This window comes from Pristiophorus japonicus, chromosome 24 (genome assembly GCF_044704955.1).
Source record: "Pristiophorus japonicus isolate sPriJap1 chromosome 24, sPriJap1.hap1, whole genome shotgun sequence".
In the NCBI taxonomy this organism is placed as follows: domain Eukaryota; kingdom Metazoa; phylum Chordata; class Chondrichthyes; family Pristiophoridae; genus Pristiophorus; species Pristiophorus japonicus.
The window spans coordinates 2687621-2710072 of NC_092000.1; the positions used below are offsets into that span (position 1 = coordinate 2687621).

The following is a 22452-nucleotide window of genomic DNA, read 5'->3' on the forward strand; positions in this document are numbered from 1 at the left end:
TTCTATGAGATACCCTCTCATTCTTCTGAACTCCAGTGAATACAAGCCCAGTTGATCCAGTCTTTCTTGATATGTCAGTCCCGCCATCCCGAGAATCAGTCTGGTGAACCTTCGCTGCACTCCCTCAATAGCAAGAATGTCCTTCCTCAAGTTAGGAGACCAAAACTGTACACAATACTCCAGGTGTGGCCTCACCAAGGCCCTGTACAACTGTAGTAACACCTCCCTGCCCCTGTACTCAAATCCCCTCGCTATGAAGGCCAACATGCCATTTGCTTTCTTAACCGCCTGCTGTACCTGCATGCCAACCTTCAATGACTGATGTACCATGACACCCAGGTATCGTTGCACCTCCCCTTTTCCTAATCTGTCACCATTCAGATAATAGTCTGTCTCTCTGTTTTTACCACCAAAGTGGATAACCTCACATTTATCCACATTATACTTCATCTGCCATGCATTTGCCCACTCACCTAACCTATCCAAGTCACTCTGCAGCCTCATAGCATCCTCCTCGCAGCTCACACTGTCACCCAATTTAGTGTCATCCGCAAATTTGGAGATACATTTAATCCCCTCGTCTAAATCATTAATGTACAATATAAACAGCTGGGGCCCCAGCACAGAACCTTGCGATACCCCACTAGTCATTGCCTGCCATTCTGAACAGTACCCATTTACTCCTCCTCTTTGCTTCCTGTCTGCCAACCAGTTCTCAATCCACGTCAGCACACTACCCCCAATCCCATGTGCTTTAACTTTGCACATTAATCTCTTGTGTGGAATCTTGTCGAAATCCTTCTGAAAGTCCAAATATACCACATCAACTGGTTCTCTCTTGTCCACTCTACTGGAAACATCCTCAAAAAATTCCAGAAGATTTGTCAAGCAACAAGGAAAGCATATCGTGAATGGTCTCTGATTTCTCACAGATTTGTCTCCATTCTGAACAAAATATCATCCTTTCACAAATCCATGCTGACTTGGACCTATCATGTCACCTCTTTCCAAATGCGCTGCTATGACATCCTTAGTAAATTGATTCCATCATTTTACCCACTACTGAGGTCAGGCTGACCGGTCTATAATTTCCTGTTTTCTCTCACTCCTTTTTTAAAAAGCGGGGTCACATTGGCTACCCTCCACTCAATAGGAACTGATCCAGAGTCTATGGAATGTTGGAAAATGACTGTCAATGCATCCGCTATTTCCAAGGCCACCTCCCTAAGTACTCTGGGATGCAGACCATCAGGCCCTGGGGATTTATCGGCCTTCAATCCCATCAATTTCCCCAACACAATTTCCCGACTAATAAGGATTTCCCTCAGTTCCTCCTCCTTAATAGACCCTCTGACCCCTTTTATATCCGGAAGGTTGTTTGTGTCCTCCTCAGTGAATACCGAACCAAAGTACTTGTTCAATTGGTCTGCCATTTCTTTGTTCCCTGTTATGACTTCCCCTGATATTGTGACTGCAGGGGACCTACGTTTGTCTTTACTAACCTTTTTCTCTTTACACATCTATAGAAGCTTTTGCAGTCCGTTTTAATGTTCCCTGCAAGCTTCCTCTCGTACTCTATTTTCCCTGCCCTAATCAAACCCTTTGTCCTCCTCTGCTGAATTCTAAATTTCTCCCAGTCCCCGTGTTCGCTGCTATTTCTGGCCAATTTGTATGCCACTTCCTTGGCTTTAATACCATCCCTGATTTCCCTTGATAGCCACGGTTGAGCCACCTTCCTTTTTTTATTTTTACGCCAGACAGGGATGTACAATTGTTGTAGTTCATCCATGCGGTCTCTAAATGTCTGCCATTGCCCATCCACTGTCAACCCCTTAAGTATCATTCGCCAATCTATCCGAGCCGATTCACGCCTCATACCTTCAAAGTTACCCTTCTTTAAGTTCTGGACCATGGTCTCTGAATTAACTGTTTCATTCTCCATCCTAATGTAGAATTCCACCATATTATGATCACTCTTCCCCAAGGGGCCTCGCACAACGAGATTGCTAATTAATCCTCTCTCATTACACAACACCCAGTCTAAGATGGCCTCCCCCCTAGTTGGTTTCTCGACATATTGGTCTCGAAAATTCCAAGGGACTTTCCTGCCAATTGACGAGAGATCAGGCTTGGGTGCAAGTGTAGGCAGAGGTACTATTGCAAGTTAATCAGTTAAAACCACACAGCACTGGCAGTTTCATACTACATAACCAGCCCGGACCAACTTACCCATTTAGGCAATAACTTGCAGGGTTATCTGAAATCAAGTGGAAAGCATCCAGTCCCCAGTGACAAGATCTCATTGTCTTAACACCCCCCACCCCCCCTTCATCGTCCAAAATGCTGCTCGTATCCTATCCTGCACCAAGCTGGGGGTTCAAAATGTAGCTGGATGGTAGACATGATACATTGGAATGCTAGAGCCAGACTCCATCAAATGGCCTTTTCTTGTCCTGGTTCATAATTTTTGATTTCATAAAGTGAAAGCGAGTCTTTATAATAAACCTAGCTTCTAGGTCAATTTAAGCCAACATGCCTGTCCCAAGGTAGATTTCTGAGAGTCCTTGGATGGCACACCTTTGCTCCTCTGGACATTTGACTCAAAGCTGCCTGGACAGAGTTGAAGAATGCATTATGGGAACAGTGAGGATATCACTCACAGGTGTTGAACTTGCACTTTGGTAGGGCACACTACACCACAACAAGTTCCTGTACTCTTGTCCAATGCAAGGTTCTAATTCCTCTATAAAACAATTGTTTGAATACAAGAATCATCATAAGTCCACAAAGCAAAAGATTATTCCCACAATAGACGAGGGAATAAAACCACTTTATTTGAAAAGAAGAATGTAATTTCAAGGTAGGCACAGGATACAGCTTCTGGGGGATGGTGGGGTGGGGGGTGTCACAGTTGCAACTATCAAATTGTGCAATATAAATAACATGTAGGACCCAATCATCAGCAGTGGTTGTAGATGTTCAGTGTTCTCTGAAACCAGACATGCACGCTCCATATCAATTGTACTGGTTCCAGTTCTTCAAAGTGCTGCTATTTATGGGGAGGAACATTCTCTCATTTGTCATATACACAATGTTTTTTTCACTTGTGGCAGGCTTGACAGAAACGTAGGGAGGCACACCATATTTCAGGAAACCAGCTAATCAGAGTTTAAGGAGTAAGGCCCTAATATTTTCATTTGATGTTTGCTAATTTACTACCTCACTAAAGAACCAATGTGGTCAAGTTTCATCTATAACTCAAGACTGAGATTCAGATGCTCAGTGTACTGGATTCAGGCGTCTACTCAAGCTGAAGCAACTCGACTAATCTTTTCAATATTTATGGAAAAAAGTTTACATAAATACACAAGGATTTTTTTGCAACAAAAAAATAGTATTTTACAGTATTCCACTGCTACGATATGGAGTGATAATACACAGGTTTATGCTGCAAGTTCTTTAGGAGCAAATTTTCAATTTCAGCTATGCCATTAGGGAAAGCACTGTCCAAATTGCTTTGCCATACAAGAAGAAAAACGTGCAAGTCACACTGGTAGTCTTGAGCTCTTCTTGCAACCATCTCAAATGTCATTGGCTGGGGGTTGGTGCATACCTTGTTAAAATACCACATCCATAAGAATCTGTTCATGTGACTTGCTAAAGTCGAGATGTAAACTCGATTTTCCAAGATCAAAGCCATGGGTTCAGAAAGATTTGACCCTCAAAAAACACCAATTCAAAATGAGCAGTGCACTTATTCTTGTTTTGTGCCCAAAGAATGACCTACCAATCTGTGCTCACCAGGCTCCACAGGTAATCGCAGATGAAACTCTCAGAGTGCTTAGCAGAGTCGATGTTAATGGGCTGAGCGATACCCATCCCAAAATGAACTGAGAGAAATAGTTAAGGAAATCATTGCATACAAGTCAATCCTAACACATAACATTCCATTTTCTACCACTTGTATGAGCTTAACTGATGAAATAAGAAAATCCACAGACATCTTTTGTTTGTAGAGAGGATTTATCCGTTATTTTTTTTAAAAAGCAGTCAGTTGAGTTGGTGATGTTCCAGAGTGGAAAAAAATGCATATTTGGACCATAATCCTTCACAAAGCGAGTTCTCAAAATTGACCAGCATGTCAAAAGAGAAATTAAATATGGTCCAACTAGCACCATATTTTTTTTTAAACATTTAAATATACTTACATTTTTTTTTAATTGAATTTTCTGGTGCAGCTGACAGTGTCAGTTTTTGCTACCTCAAAGTACTCAAATTATCCAGTACTTTGAAAATTCTGGCCTAATTCAAAATTGCCAAGGTGGTTTTCAACATGCCCATCCAACTAGTAATCTTGAATTAAATTGTTCTTGAATACTTTTGATGATTCTTTTCTCATTGCCATGGACGGACAGGATCTGACACTATGCGTTTCATCATATAATCTCGCACCAAACCTATATCCATAGCTTTAATTTCTTTAACTGTGCTGAAGTTGATGGCTCATCTGTTTTTCCATCAATCCTGGGGTGGCCGACTATTCTTTCTCCTTATCAGTGTCCTCCTCCAGTCTTCTGATCCTATCCACTCTTATCCTGATAATTCCACTCTACATTCATCAACTTCCTTTAGATTACACACCCTCAGTGCAAAGTAGCTTCATTCCTTTTGCAGAGTGATGTCTGAATCATTACATCTCTATTTCCATTTAAATTGATTGAGGAATGAAAACTGTCAGTTCTTCAAAAGGTCCACATCTCAGTTTCAACTAATCACCTGTAGTTAGAACCAGAGAGGTTTGCAGCACAGAAGGCAGCCAGTCGGCCCATTGTATCTGTTCCAGCACTTTGCAAGTTTCGTCACTCACTGACATTCTAGGCCTCACAGTTCAAATTAAATTCCCACATCTCCATTAAGAAAAGGTGAGAAGAGATAAACCAGGAAATTATAGATCTGTAGCCTAGCATCTGTTGTGGGCAAGTTATCGGAATCTATAATTAAGGGCAGCGTGACTGAGCACGTATCTGAGCTGATTAGAGAGAGCCAACATGGATTTGTAAAGGGTAGGTCATGTCTAACTAAAACCCAATTGAATTTTTTTTGAGCAAGTAACTATAGTAGTAGACAGGGAATGTCTTATGGATGTAGTTTACATGGACTTCCAGAAGGCATTTGATAAGTTTCCGCACCAGAGATTGTTAGCTAAAATTAAAGGCAAACTACTGACCTGGTTAGGAGATTGGTTAAGCAGAAGGGAGAAATTAGGGATATTGGGTATGTCAGTGGTGTCCCACAAGGATCTGTGCTGGGGCCTCAACTATTTGCTATATTTATTAATGACTTGGGTACTGCAATAGAGTGCCATTTATCCAGGTTTGTCGACGACACAAAGACTAGCGGTATAGTAAGTAGATGCGAGCATAAAATTACAATGAGACATTAAAAGACTAAGTGGGTGGACGAAACTATGGCTTATGGATTTCAATGCAAGCAAGTGTGAGGTCATCCATTTTGATTCAAGTATTATTTAAATAGTGGAAAGCTAGGAACAGTGGAGGTCCAAAGAGATTCAGGTGTCCATGTACACAGATCAGTAAAATGTAGTAGTCAGGTACAAAAAACAAAATCAAGGCGGCTAATGGAATGTTAGCCATTGTAACTAGAGGGCTAGCTATAAAGGGGGAGGAAGTTTTGCTACAGCTACACATCTGCAGTACTGTGTACAGTTCTGGGTACCTCCTCTTAGAAATGTTATATTGGCCTTGGAAGGAAAGAAAGACTTAGATTTATATAACACCTTTCATGACCACCAGACGTCTTAAAGCGCTTTACAGCCAATGAAGTACTTTTGGAGTGTAGTCACTGTTGTAATGTAGGAAACGCGACAGCCAATTTTTGCCCACAAACAACAATGTGATAATGACCAAATAATCTGTTTTTTTAATGTTATGTTGATTAATGGATAAATATTGGCCAGGACACCGAAGATAATGCCCCTGCTCTTCTTCGAAATAGCGCCATGGGATCTTTTACATCCAGTTGAGAGAGCAGACAGGGACGTGGTATAACATCTCATCTGAAAGACTCCCTCAGCACTAACACTGCACTGTGTCAGCCTAGATTTTTTTGCGCTCAAGTTCCTGGAGTGGGACTTAAAGCCACAACCTTCTGACTCAAGAGGCGAGAGTGCTACCCACTGAGCCACAGCCTGCAGAAGGGCTGTGCAGATTCACCAGATTACCAGGGCTCCAAGGAGTTGATTATGAGGAGAGATTATATAACCTTTTATATTCCAGGGAATACAAGCCTAGTTTAAAGTGTAATATGATTGAGGTTTTTAGGATTTTGAAAAGAATCGATAGGGTAGATACGGAGAAACTGTTTCTGCTAGAGGAGGAGTCTCGGACAAGAGGGCATAACCTTAAAGCCAGAGCCAGGCCATTAAGGAGAGAAGTTAGGAAAGAAGGGTAGAAGTGTGGAACTCTCCCACAAAATGCAGTTCTAGATCTGAGTTGAATGATTTTAAACTGGGACCAATAGAGTTTGCTAGCCAAGGATATTAAGAGAAGGCAGGTAGATGCAGGTCAGCCATGAACTCATTGAATGGCGGAACAGACTCGAGGGGCTGAATGTCCTGTTCCTGTTGCTAAAGCTGCTTCTGAGCTCTTTCATGCTAAACACTTCTTTTCCCCCCAACAACTTGCAGGGGAAGACAAATGTGGCTTGGGTTTTGTTTCGCCTCACTGTATTCTTACTTTATTGAAATCAAAACTCATACTACCACCTCCTATTCAAACTCAATTTTCCCTTATACTTTATAACATGAACTCTCTTTGCAGTCTTTATTCTCCTGAAAGCTTTTAAAATCATGGCACTACTTCTGGATTTACTCCCTCTATTATTCTCCAATGGTGGGCCCTGCACTTGACCTTCACCTACTTTTCTCAATATAAAAAATTGTCTTTGTCGTCATAAATGAAAGGATACCACCTTTTACAAGAGAAGTGTCGCAGTCATAATCCCAAATGATCTTAGTCACCTTGTGGAAGATATGAGCCAAGTACCTACATAAATCACATTTAAATATAAGCACTCCACATAAAACAAGATGCGCTGCCAATCAACAACAAAATCTTTAAAGATGAGACAAGGTAATTTTTGTGGTATAAAGTAGTATGCCATGGCACACCTCACAGTGGAATAGCGGGAAACGCATCATCTGAGCAACAGCTAGGTTGGAGAAATGTCCCCCCCCCCCAAAAAAAATGTTTTAATAGTTTGGAAAAATGAAGGTAATCGTGAACCTGTTCGCATACGATTATGGTGGCTGGTGCAGGATAGCCACTGATACAAGATTGCGAGTAGTTTGCTACTGCATCTGCAGATAATCAGGTGCTGGTTCTAAGCGCACCAGTCTATAGCTGTACATACTTCTGCCATCAACCAGTTTCTGTATTTTGTAGCCCCACCATCACAGTAGATTGACCACTTGCTCCCAGGTCTTCACCACGTGGGCTGCTCAGAGGCCCTCTAAAGATAGACGATTATCCTTCCTTGCTGTGGAGGAGCAGCTGGCTCATCTCCCTCCATGTCACTCAAACATCATGACCGAGTTCAAGAATTTGACTCCATGACACCGTATAGCACAAAGATGCAGCGTAACTAGACAAAAATATTTTAAGTAAACCGTGGTGTTATTACTTGAACATTTATTTTAAACTTACTTAGTAGAAGGAATAACCACTGTTGTATCTTCATCCACCTCTTCTTCCATTTTAGCTATTTCCTTTTCAGTCTTCTCCAACTCTTCCAACTCTTTCTGTAACAGCGTGGCTTTTATACATTAAGGAAAGCATTAGTATATAAATGGTTATTGTAATGTTGCTCCTGCTTTGTCTTGAGCTGGATATACAATGTTTCACAAAAGGTGCAATTGGAACAAATTACAAGACTTGCATTTATACAGTGCTTATTGCATCATCAAAATCTCTATTTGTATTTGTAGCGTACTGATTTATGTGTACCAGTTATTTGGGGGCAGAAATGTCCAACAAACAGCAAGATGACCAATTAATCTTTTTTTTGGTGATATTTAATTAAAATATATCACACTCAAGTAGCTCATCCAAGTGGTCACCTTCATATTACAAACCTAAACCTGGTTAACCAGCTATTCATCAACAGGTAACATCACAACTACGTTTGATCCCATCCTCACCCAATATCCACACATTTCCAGCAGGATCATGTGGAGAGAGCAGAAGCAGGGACGTGGCCTCACTTATCCAAAACCCACTAACACCTCAGCTAGGATTAGCTTCAAACCGGAGATCCTCCTGGTTTTCAACTACTTGCTCCATCAACCAGCTGAACCATTGGGGAATAGTAATGGACTCACTAGTCCAAGATTTCATTCAAAGATGCAATTATGCAGCTTACAGAACTGGTGCACTACCGGAGTTGTTTAACTGTTATTTTAGATGATCGGCGAGTCGGGAGGCCATGTGAGTTTGGGAGGCCCAGAGATTCGGGAGGTCAGGAGTCCAAGGAGCAGGCGGCCCGGAGGTCGGCGAGGAGTTCATTTCTGGCAAGGAGCTCACAGCCCTCAGCTGGGCAGGTAAGTGATTGGCAAGTATCTCTCTTTCTCTTTTTAACCAGATAAGTCTAAATAGAGGGATGGCAGAGGAGCTCAGTCCTGTGGAGTGCATGTCCTGCGGCACGTGGGAAGTCCTAGACACTTCACGCGGCCAACCATGCGTACAAGAGGCGTCTCCAGCTTCAACTACTTGAGCTCCGTGTTTCGGAGCTTGAGCAACGGGTGGAGTCACTTCAGTGCATCCGCGAGGCCGAGAGGGGAAGTGGATGACCACCTCCAGATGGATGAAGAACACTAGGGAGGTAGTGCAGGAGTTCCTCCCTGCACCTCCCACCCCCGCAGTCCATCTCGCTTTCCAACCGATATTCTCTTTTGAATATCGGTGAAGGCGATGGTGCCTCTGGGGAGTGCAGCTAGAGCCAAGTCCAAAGCACCACGGGTGGCTCAGTTGCACAGAGGGGAGGGACAAAGAATAAGAGTTGTAGTGGTAAGGGATTCAATAATTAGGGGAACAGAGAGCCGTTTCTGCGACTGTAGACATGACTCTAGGATGGTATGGTGCCTCCCTGGTGCCAGGGTCAAGGATGTCAGAGCGGACACAGGGCATTCTGGGGGGGGGAGGGGGAGGGGGGCGAGAAGGTAACCAGCTAGAGGTCGTGGTCCATATCGGGACCAATGACATAGGTAGAAAGAGGGATGAGGTCTTGCAGGCAGAATTTAGGGAGCTGGGAGGAAAATTGAAGGGTAGGAGCTCAAAGGTAGTAATCTCTGGGTTACTACCGGTGCCAGGTGCTAATGAGTACAATAATAGGATAGAGAGGATGAACGTGTGGCTGGAGAGTTGGTGTAGGAGGGAGGGCTTTAAATTCCTGAGGGGAATGGCTTCTGGGGGCGATGGGAACTGTACAAACCGGACGGGTTGCATCTCAACAGCGCCGGGACCAATGTCCTCACGGGGAGTTTTGCTAGTGCTATTGGGAAGAGTTTAAACTAGCTTGGTGGGGAATGGGAACCAGAGAACAAATTCAATAGGGAAGGAAGTAAAGCTGAAATTGGATAGCAAGACAGTAGAAAGTGAATCTGTAAGACAGAGGAAACAAGGCCTAGTAAGTAGTAATCAAGGAGGTCTTCCTGGGCTAAATGGTATGTACTTTAATGCAAGGAGTACAGCAAATAAGGCGGATGAGCTAAGAGCACAGGTAGACACTTGGGAGTATGACATTATAGCCATTACAAAGACATGGCTGAAAGAGGGGCAGGTTTGTCAGCTCAATATTCCTGGTTACAGGATTTTTAGACAAGACTGGGAGGGGGGGGGGGGCGAGGGGGGCAGGGTCGCAGTGTTGATTAAAGAAACTATTACAGCTGTGAGGCTGTGAGAACATAGAAAATACGTGCAGGAGTAGGCCATTCGAACCTGCACCACCATTCAATAAAATCATGGCTGATCATTCACCTCAGTACCCCTTTCCTGCTTTCTCTCCATACCTCTTGATCTGTTTAGCCGTAAGGGCCATATCTAACTCCCTCTTGAATATATCCAATGACCTGGCATAAACAACTCTCTGCGGTAGCAAATTCCGCTCTGAGTGAAGAAGTTTCTCCTCATCTCAGTCCTAAATGGCTTATCCTTAGACTGTGTCCCCTGGTTCTGGACTTCCCCAACATCGGGAACATTTTTCCAGCATCTAACCTGTCCAGTCCCGTCAGAATTTTATAAGTTTCTATGAGATCCCCTCTCGTCCTTCTAAACTCCAGTGAATACAGGCCCAGTCGATCCAGTCTCTCCTCATATGTTAGTCCTACCATCCCGGGAATCAGTCTGGTGAACCGTTGCTGCACTCCCTCAATAGCAAGAACGTCCTTCCTCAGATTAAGAGACCAAAACTGAACACAATATTCCAGGTGAGGCCTCACCAAGGCCCTGTACAGCTGCAGTAAGACCTCCCTGCTCCTATACTGAAATCCCCTAGCTATGAAGGCCAACATACCATTTGCCTTCTTCACCGCCTGCTGTACCTGCATGCCAACTTTCAATGATTGATGACCCATGACACCCAGGTCTCGTTGCACCTCCCCTTTTCCTAATCTGCCGCCATTCAGATAATATTCTGCCTTCGAGTTTTTATCACCAAAGTGGATAACCTCACATTTATCCACATTATACTGCATCTGCCATGCATTTGCCCACTCACCTAACTTGTCCAAGTCACCCTGCAGCCTCTTAGCGTCCTCCTCACAGCTCACACCGCCACCCAGCTTAGTGTCATCCGCAAACTTGGGAGATATTACACTCAATTCCATCATCTAAATCATTAATGTATACTGTAAATAGCTGGGGTCCCAGCACTGAGCCCTGCGGCACCCCACTAGTCACTGCCTGCCATTCTGAAAAGGACCCATTTATTCCGACTCTCTGCTTCCTGTCTGCCAACCAGTTCTCTATCCACATCAATACATTACCCCTAATACCACGTGCTTTACTTTTGCACACCAATCTCTAGTATGGGACCTTGTCAAAAGCCTTTTGAAAGTCCAAATACACCACATCCACTGGTGCTCCCTTGTCCACTCTACTAGTTACATCCTCCAAAAATTCTAGAAGATTTTTCAAGCATGATTTCCCTTTCATAAATCCATGCTGACTTGGACCGATCCTGTCACTGCTTTCCAAATGTGCTGCTATTTCATCTTTAATAATTGATTCCAACATTTTCCCCACTACTGATGTCAGGCTAACCGGTCTATAATTACCCGTTTTCTCTCTCCCTCCTTTTTTAAAAAGTGGGGTTACATTAGCTACCCTCCAGTCCATAGGAACTGATCCAGAGTCGATAGACTGTTGGAAAATGATCACCAATGCATCCACTATTTCTAGGGCCACTTCCTTAAGTACTCTGGGATGCAGACTATCAAGCCCCGGGGATTTATCAGCTTTTAATCCCATCAATTTCCCCAACACAATTTTCTAACTGATAAGGATTTCCTTCAGTTCCCCCTTCTCACTAGACTCTCGGTCCTCTAGTATTTCCAGAAGGTTAAAAACATAGAAAATAGGTGCAGGAGTAGGCCATTCGGCCCTTCGAGCCTGCACTGCCATTCAATGACTTCATGGCTGAACATGCAACCTCAGTACCCCATTCCTGCTTTCTCGCCATACCCCTTGATCCCCCTAGTAATAAGGACTATATCTAACTCATTTTTGAATATATTTAGTGAATATATTTAGGTTATTTGTGTCTTCCTTCGTGAAGACAGAACCAAAGTATTTGTTCAACTGGTCTGCCATTTCTTTGTTCCCCATTATAAATTCACCTGAATCTGACTGCAAGGGACCTACGTTTGTCTTCACTAATCTTTTTCTCTTCACGTATCTATAGAAGCTTTTGCAGTCAGTTTTTATGTTCCTAGCAAGCTTCCTCTCATACTCTATTTTCCCCCTCCTAATTAAACCCTTTGTTCTCCTCAGCTGAATTCTAAATTTCTCCCAGTCCTCAGGTTTGCTGCTTTTTATGGCCAATTTATATGCCTTTTCCTTGGATCGAACACTATCCTTAATCTCCCTTGTTAGCCACGGTTGAGCCACCTTCCCCGTTTTATTTTTACTCCAGACAGGGATGTACAATTGTTGAAGTTCATCCATGTAATCTTTAAATGTTTGCCCTTGCCTATTCACCGTCAACCCTTTAATATCATTTGCCAATCTATTGTAGCCAATTCATGTCTCATTCCATCGAAGTTACCGTTCCTTAAGTTCAGGACCCTAGTCTCTGAATTAACTGTGTCACTCTCGATCTTTATGATAAAGAATTCTACCATATTATGGTCACTCTTCCCCAAGGGGCCTCGCACAACAAGATTGCTCATTAGTCCTTTTTCATTACACATCACCAGTCTAGGATGGCCAGCCCTCTAGTTGGTTCCTCGACATATTGGTCTAGAAAATCATCCCTAATACACTCCAGGAAATCCTCCTCCACCGTATTGCTACCAGTTTGGTTAGCCCAATCTATATGTAGATTAAAGTTGCCCATGATAACTGCTGTACCCTTATTGCACGCATCCCTAATTTCTTGTTTGATGCTGTCCCCAACCTTACTACTACTGTTTGGCGTTTTCTGCCCTTGGTATTCGGCAGCTCCACCCATACAGATTCCACATCATCCAAGCTAATGTCCTTCCTTACGATTGCGTTAATTTCCTCTTTAACCAGTAACGCTACCCCACCTCCTTTTCCTTTCCATCTATCCTTCCTGAATGTTGAATACCCCTGGATGTTGAGTTCCCAGCCTTGGTCACCCTGGAGCCATGTCTCCGTGATGTCAATTATATATTCCTTAATTGCTGCTTCTGCAGTTAATTCGTCCACCTTATTACGAATACATTGAGGAGGAATCATATGTTAGAGGGATCATCAAATGAGGCCTTATGGGTCAAACTGAAAAGTAAAAAAGGGGCAATCATGCTGCTGGGCGTGTATTATAGACCCCCAAATAGTGTAGGCAAACGTTTGTGAAGTCCAAAAACCATAGGGCAGTAATAGTAGGGGATTTTAACTATCCTAATATTGATTGGGACAAATATAGTGTGAAGCGTACAGAGGGTGCGGAATTCTTAAAATGCATTCAAGAATTTTTTTTAGTCAGTATATAACAAGCCCAACATGAGAGGGGGCAGTTTTGGATTTTGTTTTGGGGAATGAAGCTGGGCAGGTTGAATGGGAGAGGACTTGGGTGCCAGTGACCATAATTCAGTCAGATTCAAGATAGTTATGAATAAGGACAAGGATAGACCAGGAATAAAAGTCCCAAATTGGGGAAAAACTATCTTTGCTAAGTTGAGAAGTGATTTGGCCACAGTGGACTGGAAACAGCTACTTGTAGGTAAATCATTGTTGGAACAGTGGGAAGCACTCAAGGAGGAGATCCGGAGAGCTCAGGCCATCATGTGCCCTTAAAGAAAAAGGGTGGGAATAACAATTCTAGAGCCCCCTGGATGTCTAGGGACTTACAGGGGAGGATAAAGAAAAAAAGTGAAGCTTATGTCATATACCGATAGCTAAATACTGTAGAATCTTGAGGAATATAGAAAGTTCAGAGGTAAAATTAAAAAGGATATTAGGAATGCTAAGAGAGCATGAAAAATTTTTGGCAAGTAAAATGAAGGAAAACCCAAAGATGTTCTATAAATATATTAAGAGCAAGGGGATAACTAAAGCGTAGGGCCTATTAGAGGCCTCTGTGTGGAGGCGGAAGATGTTGGTACGGTTCTTAATGCATATTTTGCGGCTGTTTTCACAAAGGAAAGGGGCAATGCTGTCGAGGAATATGAAATTCTGGATGAAATAAACATAGCGAGAGGTGGTATTACGGGGTTTAGCAACTTTGAAAGTAATTAAGTCCCCAGGCCCGGATGAAATGCATCCCAGGCTGTTCAGTGAAATAAAAGAAGAAATAGCAGAGGCCTTGACCATCATTTTCCAGTCCTCTTTGGATGTGGGCATGGTGCCGGAGGACTGGTAATGTGTGCCCTTGTTTAAGAAGGGAGAAAGGGATAGGCCAAGTAATTACAGGCCTGTCAGCCTAACCACAGTGGTGGGAAAATTATTCGAAAAAATCCTGAAAGACAGGATAAATCTACATTTAAAAAGGCAAGGATTAATTAGGGACAGTCAGCAGGGATTTGTTAAGGGAAGATTGTGTTTGACTAACCTGATTAAATTTTTGAGGAGGTAACCAGGAGGGTCGATGAGGGTAATGCGTACGATGTAGTGTATATGGACTTTAGCAAAACTTTTGATAAGGTCCCACATGGTAGACTGGTCACGAAGTTGGATCCAAAATTGGCTTAGAGGTAGGAAGCAAAGGGTAATGGTTGATGGATGTTTTTGTGACTGGAAGGATGTTTCCAGTGGGGTTCCGCAGGGGCTCAATACTGGGTGGGTTGTTTTTTATGGTATACATCAATGATCTAGATTTGAATATAGGGAGCATGATTAAGAATTTTGCAGATGACACTAAAATTGGCTGTGTAGTTGATAATGAAGAGGAAAGTCATGGATTCAGGAGGATATCAATCTACTGGTCAGGTGGGCAGAACAGTGGCAAATGAATTTAATTCGGAGAAGTGTGAGGTAGTGCACTTGGGGAGGGCTAATAAGGAAAGGGTATCATCATCATAGGGGTAGTCCCTCGAAATCGAGGAAGATTTGCTTCCACTCTAAGAGTTCTTACGTGACTGAACAATCCAATATGGGAATTACAGTCCCTGTCACAGGTGGGACAGACAGTCGTTGAAGGAAAGGGTGGGTGGGACTGGTTTGCCGCATGCTCCTTCCGCTGCATGCTCTCAGCGACAAGACTCAAGGTGCTCAGCGCCCTCCCGGTTGCACTTCCTCCACTTAGGGCGGTCTTTGGAAAGGGTATACACATTAAATGGTAGGCCACTTAGAAGTGTGGATGAACAAAGGGACCTTGGAGTGCAAGTCCACAGATCCCCGAAAGTAGGCCAAGTGGATAAGAAGGCATCTGGAATTCACTGCCTGGTAGGGTGGTGGATGCAGAAACCCTCACCACATTTAAAAGGTGCTTGGATGGACACTTGAAGTGCCATAACCTGCAGGACCGAGAGCTGCTATGTGGAATAAGATTGGCTAACCTCTTGTTGGCTGGCGCAGATACGATGGCAAGTACTGCAGGGAATCGAATACGGCCAGGGTGATCTCCTGGACTAGTTTCAATCGGCTGGATGGGTCAGAGGGGAATTTCCCCAGATTTTTTCCTCCAATTGGCCTGGGTTTTTAGCCTCTCCTAGGAGATTGCATGGCTCTGGTTGGGGTGGAGTGTAGAATGTTGCGATACATGGGGTTTGGGGCGGACTGGTTGGGCTGGATGCTCTTTATCTTTTCGCCATTGTTCATAGGTTTATATGTAACATAGAAACATAGAAAATAGGTGCAGGAGTAGGCCATTCAGCCCTTCGAGCCTGCACCGCCATTCAATGAGTTCATGGCTGAACATGCAACCTCAGTACCCCATTCCTGTTTTCTCGCCATACCCCTTGATCCCCCTAGTAGTAAGGACTACATCTAACTCCTTTTTGAATATATTTAGTGAATTGGCCTCAACAACTTTCTGTGGTAGAGAATTCCACAGGTTCACCACTCTCTGGGTGAAGAAGTTTCTCCTCATCTTGGTCCTAAATGGCTTACCCCTTATCCTTAGACTGTGACCCCTGGTTCTGGACTTCCCCAACATTGGGAACATTCTTCCTGCATCTAACCTGTCTGAACCCATCAGAATTTTAAACTTTTCTATGAGATCCCCTCTCACTCTTCTGAACTCCAGTGAATACAAGCCCAGTTGATCCAGTCTTTCTTGATAGGTCAGTCCCGCCATCCCGGGAATCAGTCTGGTGAACCTTCGCTGCACTCCCTCAATAGCAAGAATGTCCTTCCTCAAGTTAGGAGACCAAAACTGTACACAATACTCCAGGTGTGGCCTCACCAAGGCTCTGTACAACTGTAGAAACACCTCCCTGCCCTGTACTCAAATCCCCTAGCTATGAAGGCCAACATGCCATTTGCTTTCTTAACCGCCTGCTGTACCTGCATGCCAACCTTCAATGACAGATGTACCATGACACCCAGGTCTCGTTGCACCTCCCCTTTTCCTAATCTGTCACCATTCAGATAATAGTCTGTCTCTCTGTTTTTACCACCAAAGCGGATAACCTCACATTTATCCACATTATACTTCATCTGCCATGCATTTGCCCACTCACCTAACCTATCCAAGTCAATCTGCAGCCTCATAGCATCCTCCTCGCAGTTCACACTGCCACCCAACTTAGTGTCATCCGCAAATTTGGAGATACTACATTTAATCCCCTCGTCTAAATCATTAATGTACAGTGTAAACAGCTGGGGCCCCAGCACAGAACCTTGCGGTACCCCACTAGTCACTGCCTGCCATTCTGAAAAGTACCCATTTACTCCTACTCTTTGCTTCCTGTCTGACAACCAGTTCTCAATCCACGTCAGCACACTACCCCCAATCCCATGTGCTTTAACTTTGCACATTAATCTCTTGTGTGGGACCTTGTCGAAAGCCCTCTGAAAGTCCAAATACACCACATCAACTAGTTCTCCCTTGTCCACTCTACTGGAAACATCCTCCAAAAATTCCAGAAGATTTGTCAAGCATGATTTCCCTATCATGTCACCTCTTTCCAAATGCGCTGATATGACATCCTTAATAATTGATTCCATCATTTTACCCACTACTGATGTCAGACTGACTGGTCTATAATTCCGTTTTCTCCCTCCCTCCTTTTTTAAAAAGTGGGGTTACATTGGCTACCCTCCACTCCATAGGAACTGATCCAGAATCTATGGAATGTTGGAAAATGACTGTCAATGCATCCGCTATTTCCAAGAAGCAGGGAGCAAAGTGTAATGGTTGATGGGTGTTTGAACTGGAAAGCTGTTTATAGTGGGGTCGTGCAGGGCTCAGTACTGGCTCCCTTGCTTTTTGTGGTATATATCAATGATTTGGACATGAATGTAGGGCGTATGATTAAGAATGATACCAAAATTGCCTGTGTGGTTGATAATGAAGAAGAAAGCTGTAGACTGCAGGGCAAGATATCAATGAACTGGTCAGGTGGGCAGAACAGTGGAAAGTGGAATTCAATTCAAAGTAACCTTCAGGGCTGCTGACCGAGGGCCGTGTGGCTCTTTGTCAGCCGGCGCAGACACGATGGGCCGAAATGGCCTCCTTCCGAGCTGTAGATTTCTATGTTTCTAAAAGCAAATTGTATGATTTCTGGTTGCCAAATACTTAATTCAATGCCCAAGTGAAATTACTCCATTCTGCAAACATACTGGAAGTTAATCGCCAGCATCAAGTTGAAAAAAATACCATAACAATTTGTCTGCTTGTAAGCATTAGTTTTCTGACCTAGTCAATGCACTGGAGTGTTTTTATTTTAAACTCAATTCTGTAGTAAAGGATATTTGAGTTCTGCTTCTTGCTCAGAACTCTGTTGCTGACTCTCTTTCCACTTTTCCTTAATCTTCTGCAGCTCCAGAAAGCTTTTCTCTTTTTCTTCTTCAAAATCTATAACTTTCTGTGCCACATGCTCCTGTGTTTGCTGTATCTCTGAAATCACCAAAACCATGACTTAATTCTCAAACATATTGGAACAGCCATTTCCAGAACACTGCAATTTTTGCAACTAGTTTAAAAGCTGTGACTTCTATTTTAGAACAATAAAAGCAAAGGTAATTGCTGGAAGCAAGTCATTAACATTTTCAAGCAGGGGAAGTTGATTTAAAGTTATGGTAACACTGTTAAGGAAATAAAACAGATCACTGTTTAGGTGGACTGTTTAGAATCTGGATTCCAAAAATAGTCACCGCTGGCAAAGGTAGACAAACCAGTTAAATACAAATATACCTAGAGTTGGGAATAATACAATTCATGTTTTCTTCATCAATCTGCATTCACATGATGTTTTAAATGTATGAATGCTACGTGATTGGGTTTGCCTCCGCACAGCTGTTAATGCAGTTTCTGGTTCAGGCATCAGTCAGGGTTCCTGCTCCTGATCCCTGTTCAGTGACCCCTGGGTTAGAGAGAGGGCAAATCAGCCAGAGTTCCTGCTCCTGATCCTCGTATGGTGACCCTTAGATTAGAGCGAGGGGAAATCGGCCAGGGTTCCTGCTCCTAATCACTATCCAGTGACCCCAGGATTAGAGAGAGGGGAAATCAGCTGGGGTTGCTGCTCCTGATCACTGTCCAGTGACCCCATGGTTGGAGAGAAGGGGGGGGGATCAGCCAGGGTTGCTGCTCCTGATCAGTGTCCAGTGACCCCATGGTTGGAGAGAAGGGGGGGGGGATCAGCCAGGGTTCCTGCTTCTAATCGCTATTCAGTGATCCCAGGATTAGAGAGAGGGGAATTCAGCCAGTGTTCCTGCTCCTGATCCCTGTCCAGTGACCCCAGCTGGAGAGTGCAGCCATGTGGGGATAGCAGGTGGCAGTGGATCCTGTCGCCTGCTGATACTGACTGTCGGGGCTCACACACAGGATGGCACTTGAGCGACAGAAAGATTGCCAGCAACAATATAACTCACTCCCCAGCGAGAACAAATGCCTTCAGGAGAGCAGCGGAACAAGAGTAGCTTGTGTTTTGTACGTACATAGTTGTATAGTGTGCTGCCTGTGCAGACTGCATATTGTATAGTGTCCTCCCTGTGCAGACTGCATATTGTATAGTGTACTCCCTGTGCAGACTGTGTATTGTATAATATACTTCCTGTGTGGACTGTGTATTGTATAATATACTCCCTGTGCAGACTGTGTATTGTATAATATACTCCCCGTCTCTTTGCACATTGTCCCTGTGTTGACTGTATATTATATGACACGCCGTCTGTCTGCGTATTGACTGTATATTATGATATAACACCTGACTGCTGACTGTATATTGTATGATATTTGCCTGTACCTGTAATGACTGTATTTCCATTCTCTCTCTGCTATTCTACTACATGTTTATGTTTGGCCATTCCCTACAGAATATCACCTCACCTATAAGTTCATGTTCGCAGCGACAGCGGCAGGGTATGTGTGACTCTTACAGATACTCGGAACGATTATTGAAAAGCTCTGATTTTACGTAACACAGTCTGCATCTGAAACCATTTGAACTCTTATCGATGTGCCTTGTACATAGATATTTGAGAGAGTTGCAAAGCCAATGTGTTCTGGGCGACTGTGTTTAACATTATGTTACAGATTTCCTATGGATTGCGTGCCTCAAACTGTCTAAAAATAGGCACATTGCATAATTGTGATGTGACACTGCATCACTGAGCTGGCATCTGAATAAAAGGTCAGGCACTAGGAAAAGCTGTGTGTATTGCCCTCCCACGATCAGCAACTCTGCTGCTTTTGCCAACCTTTACAGTATCCAGTCGCAGTTTGCGGCTCTTTTTAAAGCCCCCATACCAAGCTTACAAATGTAGAATTTCAGCTTATTTATTTGAAAATTCAGAATTCTTTGCAGTATTACCTCTAATCAGATGCTTCACACTTTTCTCCTCTTCAAGGTAAACATGCATAATCTTTGCCTTGTACGCCATGGCGCTCTGTAGCAGAACCTCCCCATGACAGCCAGAGAGGATGATCATCATTTCATCGGCTAATGCCTTAAATTCCTGGATCTGAGCCTCCATCCTTATGGAACACAACCTAAAGATAGGATTTATACATTTTAAATGTTAACAAGATGAGCAGAGAAGTCAGTCAATCTATCTTCCATTATATTTATTTTTCATAATTATCAATGGATTCCAATTTCTCATCTGTGTCCAATGCTTTATTTCATTGTTTTCCCTCATCTAACTTGGCAGAAAGTAGGCAGGAGGAGGCACGGAGCGCGGCGAGACCGGGGATCGAGGCCAGGGTCCGGGGCTGTCACTTGTTCACTGGCCGAGTGTTGAGGCGAATTCCCGAGTTTTACGGTGCTCGCGCTCCCCTCACCCCCGGGCTTTCCCTCCGGGTTGTGCCTCTCTCTCACTCACTCCCTATCCCGGGTTGTCCGTCTCTCTCACTCACTCCCTATCCCGGGTTGTCCCTCTCTCTCACTCACTCCCTATCCCGGGATGTCTTTCTCTCTCTCTCTCACACACTCACTCCCTATCCCGGGTTGTCCCTCTCTCTCACTCACTCCCTATCCCGGGTTGTCCCTCTCACTCACTCACTCCCTATCCCGGGTTGTCCCTCTCACTCACTCACTCACTCACTCCCTATTCCGGGTTGTCCCTCTCACTCACTCACTCACTATCCCGGGTTGTCCCTCTCTCTCACTCACTCTCTATCCCGGATTGTCCCTCCCTCTCTCTCACTCCCTATCCCGGGTTGTCCCTCTCTCTCACTCACTCACTATCCCGGGTTGTCCCTCTCACTCACTCACTATCCCGGGTTGTCCCTCTCACTCACTCTCTCTCTCACTCACTCCCTATCCCGGGTTGTCCCTCTCTCTTACTCTCTCACTCACTCACTCACTATCCCGGGTTGTCCCTCTCACTCACTCACTATCCCGGGTTGTCCCTCTCACTCACTCACTATCCCGGGTTGTCCCTCTCACTCACTCACTATCCCGGGTTGTCCCTCTCACTCACTCACTCACTATCCCGGGTTGTCCCTCTCACTCAATCACTCACTATCCCGGGTTGTCCCTCTCACTCACTCACTCCCTATCCCGAGTTGTCCCTCTCACTCACTCACTATCCCGGGTTGTCCCTCTCTCTCATTCACTCACTATCCCGGGTTGTCCCTCTCACTCACTCACTCCCTATCCCGGGTTGTCCCTCTCTCTTACTCTCTCACTCACTCACTATCCCGGGTTGTCCCTCTCACTCACTCACTATCCCGGGTTGTCCCTCTGACTCACTCACTATCCCGGGTTGTCCCTCTCTCTCATTCACTCACTATCCTGGGTTGTCCCTCTCACTCACTCACTCATTATCCCGGGTTGTCCCTCTCACTCACTCACTCCCTATCCCGGGTTGTCCCTCTCACTCACTCACTATCCCGGGTTGTCCCTCTCTCTCATTCACTCACTATCCCGGGTTGTCCCTCTCACTCACTCACTCACTATCCCGGGTTGTCCCTCTCACTCACTCACTCCCTATCCCGGGTTGTCCCTCTCACTCACTCACTCACTTCCTATCCCGGGTTGTCCCTCTCACTCACTCACTATCCCGGGTTGTCCCTCTCTCTCATTCACTCACTATCCCGGGTTGTCCCTCTCACTCACTCACTCACTATCCCGGGTTGTCCCTCTCACTCACTCACTCCCTATCCCGGGTTGTCCCTCTCACTCACTCACTCACTTCCTATCCCGGGTTGTCCCTCTCACTCACTCACTATCCCGGGTTGTCCCTCTCACTCACTCACTATCCCGGGTTGTCCCTCTCACTCACTCTCTCTCTCACTCACTCCCTATCCCGGGTTGTCCCTCTCTTTTACTCTCTCACTCACTCACTATCCCGGGTTGTCCCTCTCACTCACTCACTATCCCGGGTTGTCCCTCTCACTCACTCACTATCCCGGGTTGTCCCTCTCTCTCATTCACTCACTATCCCGGGTTGTCCCTCTCACTCACTCACTCACTATCCCGGGTTGTCCCTCTCACTCACTCACTCCCTATCCCGAGTTGTCCCCCTCACTCACTCACTATCCCGGGTTGTCCCTCTCTCTCATTCACTCACTATCCCGGGTTGTCCCTCTCACTCATTCACTCCCTATCCCGGGTTGTCCCTCTCTCTTACTCTCTCACTCACTCACTATCCCGGGTTGTCCCTCTCACTCACTCACTATCCTGGGTTGTCCCTCTCACTCACTCACTATCCCGGGTTGTCCCTCTCACTCACTCACTCACTATCCCAGGTTGTCCCTCTCACTCACTCACTCACTATCCCGGGTTGTCCCTCTCACTCACTCACTCACTATCCCGGGTTGTCCCTCTCTCTCATTCACTCACTATCCCGGGTTGTCCCTCTCACTCACTCACTCACTATCCCGGGTTGTCCCTCTCACTCACTCACTCCCTATCCCGGGTTGTCCCTCTCACTCACTCACTCACTATCCCGGGTTGTCCCTCTCTCTCACTCACTCACTCACTATCCCGGGTTGTCCCTCTCACTCACTCACTCACTATCCCGGGTTGTCCCTCTCACTCACTCACTATCCCGGGTTGTCCCTCTCTCTCACTCACTCCCTATCCCGGGTTGTCCCTCTCTCTCACTCTCTCTCTCACTCACTCACTATCCCGGGTTGTCCCTCTCA

At 44.8% G+C, this 22452-nt stretch overlaps 1 protein-coding gene across 9 annotated transcripts in view; it reads right to left on the reverse strand.

Moving 5' to 3' along the window:
• Positions 1-2783: 2783 nt before the first annotated feature.
• Positions 2784-22452, reverse strand: part of LOC139237785 (kinetochore protein spc24-like) — a 32263-nt gene continuing 12594 nt past the window's right edge. For all 9 annotated transcript variants that reach the window (XM_070866969.1, XM_070866972.1, XM_070866968.1 and 6 more), the window contains exons 2-6: positions 19673-19851; positions 17613-17757; positions 7725-7829; positions 6988-7064; positions 2784-3890 (exon numbers count right to left, since the gene is read on the reverse strand). In XM_070866969.1, the coding sequence (XP_070723070.1) occupies positions 3784-3890; positions 6988-7064; positions 7725-7829; positions 17613-17757; positions 19673-19835 (597 nt within the window). In that variant the 5' untranslated portion in view covers positions 19836-19851 and the 3' untranslated portion in view covers positions 2784-3783. The remainder of the gene's footprint in view (positions 3891-6987; positions 7065-7724; positions 7830-17612; positions 17758-19672; positions 19852-22452) is intronic.